General features: G+C 41.5%; 3 protein-coding genes across 5 annotated transcripts in view; 2 read left to right on the top strand and 1 right to left on the bottom strand.

Moving 5' to 3' along the window:
• Window positions 1-6,718, top strand: part of LOC116262582 (peroxidase 5-like) — a 7,583-nt gene extending 865 nt beyond the window's left edge. Inside the window, exon 2 of the mRNA XM_031642062.2 lies at window positions 5,945-6,718. Within this exon, the coding sequence (XP_031497922.1) occupies window positions 5,945-6,718 (774 nt within the window). The remainder of the gene's footprint in view (window positions 1-5,944) is intronic.
• The window catches only part of LOC116262581 (peroxidase 5-like), a 15,917-nt gene continuing 9,323 nt past the window's right edge, over window positions 484-7,077 (bottom strand). Inside the window, exons 1-3 of one of the 3 annotated variants that reach the window (XM_050080138.1) lie at window positions 5,796-5,802; window positions 1,495-1,590; window positions 484-1,357 (exon numbers count right to left, since the gene is read on the bottom strand). In XM_050080138.1, the coding sequence (XP_049936095.1) occupies window positions 584-1,357; window positions 1,495-1,542 (822 nt within the window). In that variant the 5' untranslated portion in view covers window positions 1,543-1,590; window positions 5,796-5,802 and the 3' untranslated portion in view covers window positions 484-583. Of the gene's footprint in view, window positions 1,358-1,494; window positions 1,822-5,795; window positions 5,803-7,077 lie in introns of those variants that run through there. The other 2 variants (XM_050080137.1, XM_031642061.2) reach the window with 2 other exon arrangements.
• The window catches only part of LOC116262602 (peroxidase 5-like), an 11,548-nt gene continuing 10,228 nt past the window's right edge, over window positions 5,758-7,077 (top strand). The window contains exon 1 of the mRNA XM_050080140.1: window positions 5,758-5,807. Within this exon, the coding sequence (XP_049936097.1) occupies window positions 5,760-5,807 (48 nt within the window). The 5' untranslated portion in view covers window positions 5,758-5,759. The remainder of the gene's footprint in view (window positions 5,808-7,077) is intronic.

Here is a 7,077-nt window from a genome sequence, read left to right as displayed (position 1 = left end):
GTGAGTTTTGTGCTCCTCCATCAGCAATTGATAGTTTCCAGATATCTGATTTCCCAATCCAAATTCTGTTTCTACACTTATGTGGGAATATGAATCCTAATTTTGAACTGAAATGTACTTTGCTAAGAAATATATTTATTGATATGCATCATGAGGATGTGCTTGATAATTGAAATTAATTGTTTTGAGTGTCCATGTGTTTGTCGGAGTTTCGCCAGTCCTGGCAAATATGTGTGTTGTGACAGTTTAATGATGATTGGTCTGTAATGTTGTGGTGATACCAACTGATGAAATGTGTGGCAGTTTATTGTGTAATGAGATATATTTATTAATCTGTTTACTTAATGATGTGAGTTGTTATTGGTATTGATGTGCCTAACGAATGTGAGAGCAACGAGAGCAATATATATTCTATCAAATAAGCACAAGTTCTAGCTTTTCTTTATTGAATAATAACTACAACGAATGGAAGGTTGGGCCACACGAACAGTTGAATTGACATTTCCGGCCACCGTATAACAACTATAAACAATTAAACCAATTGAATGAATAAATCAACCACCAAGGACCTGTTTTTACGGCCTTAATTAACAACCATACAATACTTCCTGATCTCCCCTTCATATCCAGTCAACACGTCTATCGAGCCCATCCGCACCATCGCTGCAGAGAACTTGTGAGCCCACATTGAACCTTGGTTCACGTTTTGGTTCACCATCCTGGCCGTGTCTGCCCTTTCTGTCAGTGCTTGGTCCGATGTGAGCAGCCCTCGCTGGTACTTGAGGTTCACGTAATACTTGTTGTCCAGCCTATTTGGTGTCACTGGGTCCAAAGCCACCGTTGCATCCTGGGACGACGACTCCGGATCCGGGCACTTTGTCCTCAGGTAGCGCACATACTTGGGGTCCATGGATGGGTCGGCAGCACCGGTCGAGTTGTTGAAGCCATAAAGCCGATCGGAAAACGATGAGCAGTGAGACACACCCAAGGTGTGTGCACCAGATAGAGTGACCATGTCTTCAAGAGAATGCCCCTTGGCTGCAAACTTCTCTTCCAGTTCGTCCACATTAGAGGTTGGTAAGGGCAGGTTATCGAGCACCTCAGACTCCTTAGATACACGTCCGTCACGCCGTCCGGCAGGTACAGAGTAGTAGAAACCGCCGGTCATGTGAACGGCATCCCGAGCAGCAAAGGCAAGAACGTCGGCGCAGGACACCAGTTGAGGGCATTCTGATTCCAACACGGCTTTGGCCTCATCAATGATCTCGAACCCGCGTTGGCTGGGGTTGTTTGCAAGCGAGTCTTTCTCAGCCTTGTTCCCAGTAGTCGAGTCGAGGAGAACAGAACCATCGCAACCCTGTCATTTTTTAGTAATAATCTTCATTTGTTATAAATCACCAGCAAAGCAGCTCACTAGCTGCGATTCGTATCAAAATGTATACCCAAAGATGCAATTCAAAGAAGCTAGGAGGAAGAGAAGTAAGTGCCTAGTACCCTAACAAAGCAGTCGTGGAAATGCATCCGGATCAATCCAGCAGCCATTCCTGGATTGCGGGCAACGGCCTTTGCTACTATCCTCTGCACCACTACCTCTGCTGATGGGCAGCTGTGCCTGTAGTAGCCGACGCTCAGTGAGCTACCATGATCGGCCTCGACGCCAGCAACTATTCCTATGAGCAGGCAGAAAATGAGTGCCAAGCTTCGAAGCAAAGAGAGATTGCATTGGCAGAAGTGCTGGTAGGTAGCCATATTGTCTATGGAAGAAACGGTATGTACGAGAAAGGCTAATTGGTAAGTAGCAGGTGCTCGCAGAATAGTGGATATGAGCTACGGAGTTGTGTGTGTCAAATGGGGGCGTAGATGGTGGGTATTTATAGATGAAGAGATGGCCGGCGATCAGTTCTTAGAAGAAGCGGCCGTGACAGGGCCAATCTGTCCTTTTCAAGGATTTAATGTGAACAATACTATTTCTCTAAGTCTCGGCAGTAGCCATTCTTTGAAGTCTAATGCTTTGAACAAGTCGTGAGTATGACGGATACAGTTATTTGAAGATCAATGGGATGCACACAACCACTACACGGAGTCTTCCCAAAAAGTCGTAGCTTTAAATAGTAAATTAAACACAGATGGCCTACAATTTTATGTGTAAACATGATCAATATTTTTAAATTTTATATATTCGCAAAAGCAAGAGCTTGCCCTTCTAGCATTTTTTATATCATGCTCCCCTTTGCATCTAGCAACTGCAAGCGTGTAGAGTACATTAACTAGTTAACCTTTTTGGGTGCAAAGGAAAACTTGGCGATCGGTTTGAGAATTCATAAAAGTGTTGAGAGAGAGGGAGAGAGAGAGAGAGAGAGAGAGAGATTCTTGAGCATAGGTGTGGGGTGTTATATAATTCTATTGGTAGCCAACAAGCCTGTATGTTGGTAATTTTAATTCCTTGAGTGGTGTTAGAAGGATGTACTCATGATTGATCAACACGTTCTGATGTCCAGATTAAAAGAAAGACAGATTTGGCAATGGTAGAAAGCAACTGATGGAAGATATTAATTTGCTGTTGGAAGTGTGCTCATGAATGAAGCTTATTGTGGGAAATTCTCTAAACATTAGCTTTAATTTGTTGCTTACAACTTTGTTCCATCAAAAAGTAGACTAGGTTGAGGGCCTCCATAATTGATTAACCCGAACACAATAATTTAAGTCAAACTTCTTTTGGCTTTTGTCTTCTTATGGGTAGCAGCATATCTGGTTGAATTGATTGGCTGGTAAAAGCTTGGTCATTAATTTAATTTCTGTAGTCATTGTTTTTACAATCACCATAAATGGTAGCATGCACTATTATTGAGTTGACCCTTTCTTAGAGAAAGAAAGAGAGTTTCATGCCAAACTGGTTATGTGTACACTGATATGTAATAACCAAAATATCTTTGATAAATAAAAATATTTTTAAAAGGAAGAAAACAAAATTAAAAAATGTGTTTATCTATATAAAATGTGATTATCTATATAAAAAAATACCCCAACCCTTTTTTTAGTGCTTATTTGTTAGGTACACACAAGCTGTACATGCAACTCCATCTCAGTATATTATTTTGTAGCTTAATTCCATTTAAACCGATCAAATATTTTGTCTTAGTGAATGATCTCATCCGTTCGTTGTGAATCCACTTGTCCCAATAAGAAGCTTAGCTGGGACTGCAGTTGCGGCCCTTATGGGCTGTCGGCTGGGCCCAAGAATCCTAATGGAGCTCCGCCCAAGCCTAACTTCTTATTGGGCCAGGCCAGCTGGATAACCTGCCCTATTGCTAAATACTTTGAAAAAGTATATACAAGATTCAGTCTTTTGTATTTATGATACTTATTTATTCGTTTTTATTAACAACAACATACCTCAACTGAAGCTGGTTTTGTTGTTGTTGACAAAAATGCTCCCATTTAGATAGAAAAGGGAAACTTTTAGTGGAAATAGAAAAAAACGTAAAAAGACTCAAAAGGATATTTCTTTTTCAACAATTTTGAAAATGTCCCTTTCTTTCATTTGGCATATGTATGTTGGATGTACCGAATGGCGCTTGCAACTCTGCCTATACCTGAAGGTCATTAAGGCCAAGTAAAAGAGTTCAGTGAGGGACATGAAGATTCTTGAGCATAGGTTTATGTTAATGCAATGGTATTTCTAATTGGTAGCCAATCCTTTTTATTGGTAATACTTTTGTTGCTCCCGTGGACTCAACTATATTGATCTGATGTCCAAAAAGAGAAGGCTGGATTTAGAAGCAAATTTGCTTTTAAGAGTAGGTGACCAACCTATGTTTTGAGCTTTCAGAACGTCAACTCTGCGTACTACAAAATGAAAGGAGAGGACAAAGGCAAACCAAAACTAAGCTTATTGTTACTAGGGAAATATGGAATGGAAAATCGTGCTGACTTCGGCTCTCTTGGTAGACGATATGATAAAATACTCCTTCTAGTCCTCCGATAAGGATAGAAATTCTCTAATATCAGCTTTTGTTACTTACGTGTTTGTTCAATCATACTGGGGCCTTCATGGTTTGGTTGACCAAGCACAACAAACTAATTCAAATTTCTTGATTCCACTCCAGTTCGTAGATTCCGATTCAAACTTTGTTGGCACATTTAAAAAATGAATTGATTTTAAGCGGTGTAAGGGCAGTTTGCATGAATGCATGTATAGGCGCACTTCTTTTGGGTAATGGCCAAAGCTGACTTGACTTTTCTTTTTCCTCGTTGTTTGGATCCAAAGCGATTATATCAAAAATCTTAATCTATGGGTCTAAAGGACAAGGACGGCCCTATGATATGTTTTTAGATGCTGGGTGCGAAGGCAAAGTTGCAACCACAAAAGATTTTCAAGGAAATTAAATCAACGGTCGTTATTGGAAGACATGGTCTAGTCAATTTCAGGTAAGTTTAAATATATCCAATTAGTCTGAAAAAAATTGATATGTAATAAAATTTAATATCCAATTAAGAAATCAAATTGGATTCAAATTTAAGAAATGACATTCGATTGGATTTGGATTCAAATTCAGATATAAATATAAAAGTCCGTCTGAATTTCTATTCTTGCTTCAGAGCCACATTCTAAATGGTTCAATACCAAAAGCCAATTTGGACTTGATTTATAGCTCAATCCCATATTCATCATTAACCGCTTGGGCAGGGAGAGAGAATTGAGATACTTTGAAAGGCCCAAAAGTCCCTCATCTTTTTTTTTGCGTCAGATTTCATAGTTATTTTAGAAACATAGGTAAAAAGCAGTACACCCATCAACTAAAAGTGCCTCATATTTATCATTTATACTATAATAGTTCAGACAAGTAGTATTCATAAAAATAAAAAACTCATAAAAATCAAATCGATAACGAGATTTTCATTGGTTTGTCATTAGTTACAATACATCCTCTACGACAAAAAGGAGAATTGTTTGTGTTTTTTGCACGTACTTAGGTGAAAGAAATTGATCGATTATTAGGCGGACACAATTGAACTTATCTAGCAGATATTCAAGTCAAACTTGCACGTGTACATGTATGGGCGAGCCTCTTTTGGGGGAAGGCCAAAGCTGACCTGACTTTTCATTTTTCCTCCTTTATGGGATGTACAAAGTAGTCGTCAATAATCTTTATGCGTCGCCAAAATAATACCGGTGATTACTTTGGAGAAGATGTTTAAAAGTAGGAACTTAATTTGAGAAGAGCGTGTCCATGTGTAGTGGTTGTACATCGGCACACTGACCTTCATCTTCAAAACACCGGGGCAAGTCGACCGATTCAAAGCGCATACAGGACTTGAGAAAGCGAGTAATGCCCACACTTGGAAATATGCCTTTCACATTCCAACCTTCAAACCTACATGTTGCCCGCCGTCTCACGATCGCTTCTTCCAGGAAGAAGTGAACAGCTAGCCACTTCTTTCTATAAATACCCACCACACACGCCCCCAATTGAAACACACAAATCCTCAGCTCAGATCCTACATACCAATCACTCGTTCTCGTATATACAATTTCTTCCATAGACAATATGGCTGCGTTCCAGCACTTCGGCCATAATGAGCATTTCCCTTTGCTTCGACGCTCTACACTCATATTCTGCCTGCTCATAGGAATAGTTGCTTGCGTCGAGGCCGATCATGGTAGCTCACTGAGCGTGGGCTACTACAGGTACAGCTGCCCATCGGCAGAGGCAGTGGTGCAGAGGACAGTAGCGAAGGCCGTTGCCCGCAATCCAGGAATGGCTGCTGGATTGATCCGGATGCATTTCCACGACTGCTTTGTTAGGGTACTAGGCACTTACTTCTCTTCCTCCTAGCTTCTTTGAATTGCTTCTTTGGGTATACATTTTGATACGAATCGCAGCTAGTGAGCTGCTTTGCTGGTGATTTATAACAAATGATGATTATTCCTAAAAAATGACAGGGTTGCGATGGTTCTGTTCTCCTCGACTCCACTACTGGGAACAAGGCTGAGAAAGACTCGCTTGCAAACAACCCCAGCCTCCGCGGGTTCGAGATCATTGATGAGGCCAAAGCCGTGTTGGAATCAGAATGCCCTCAACTGGTGTCCTGCGCCGACGTTCTTGCCTTTGCTGCTCGGGATGCCGTTCACATGACCGGCGGTTTCTACTACTCTGTACCTGCCGGACGGCGTGACGGACGTGTATCTAAGGAGTCTGAGGTGCTCGATAACCTGCCCTTACCAACCTCTAATGTGGACGAACTGGAAGAGAAGTTTGCTGCCAAGGGGCTTTCTCTTGAAGACATGGTCACTTTATCTGGTGCACACACCTTGGGTGTGTCTCACTGCTCATCGTTTTCCGATCGGCTTTATGGCTTCAACAACTCGACCGGTGCTGCCGACCCATCCATGGACCCCAAGTATGTGCGCTACCTGAGGACAAAGTGCCCGGATCCGGAGTCGTCGACCCAGGATGCAACGGTGGCTTTGGACCCAGTGACACCAAATAGGCTGGACAACAAGTATTACGTGAACCTCAAGTACCAGCGAGGGCTGCTCACATCGGACCAAGCACTGACAGAAAGGGCAGACACGGCCAGGATGGTGGACCAAAACGTGAACCAAGGTTCAGTGTGGGCTCACAAGTTCTCCGCAGCGATGGTGCGGATGGGCTCGATAGAGGTGCTGACTGGATCTCGAGGGGAGATCAGGAAGTCTTGCAGGGTGGTAAATTAAGGCCGTCAAAAAAAGGTCCTTGGTGGTTTATTTATTCATTCAATTGGTTTATTTGTTTACAGTTGTCAATTCAACTGTTCGTGTGGCCCAACTTCCATTCGTTGTAGTTATTATTCAATAATGAAAAGCTAAAACTTGTGCTTATTTGATAGACTATATATATATATAATGAGGAATAAATTTGTGACAATTACCTCAGTAGGGACTGCAACTATATATGCCACTAAAGCATGAAGAAAAGAATGTGATAATTGTCATGTTTTAAGGCTTACACCAATTGTAACGTATTTTTTGCGTTTACCTGTGTACGATTTCATTTTTGAATCACGAAAGTTTCGAAATATCACATGGTCACTGGG

This window comes from Nymphaea colorata, chromosome 10, assembly GCF_008831285.2.
Source record: "Nymphaea colorata isolate Beijing-Zhang1983 chromosome 10, ASM883128v2, whole genome shotgun sequence".
In the NCBI taxonomy this organism is placed as follows: Eukaryota; Viridiplantae; Streptophyta; class Magnoliopsida; order Nymphaeales; family Nymphaeaceae; genus Nymphaea; species Nymphaea colorata.
Note: the sequence above shows the minus strand (reverse complement) of the source record. Positions and strands in the feature narration are given on the sequence as shown.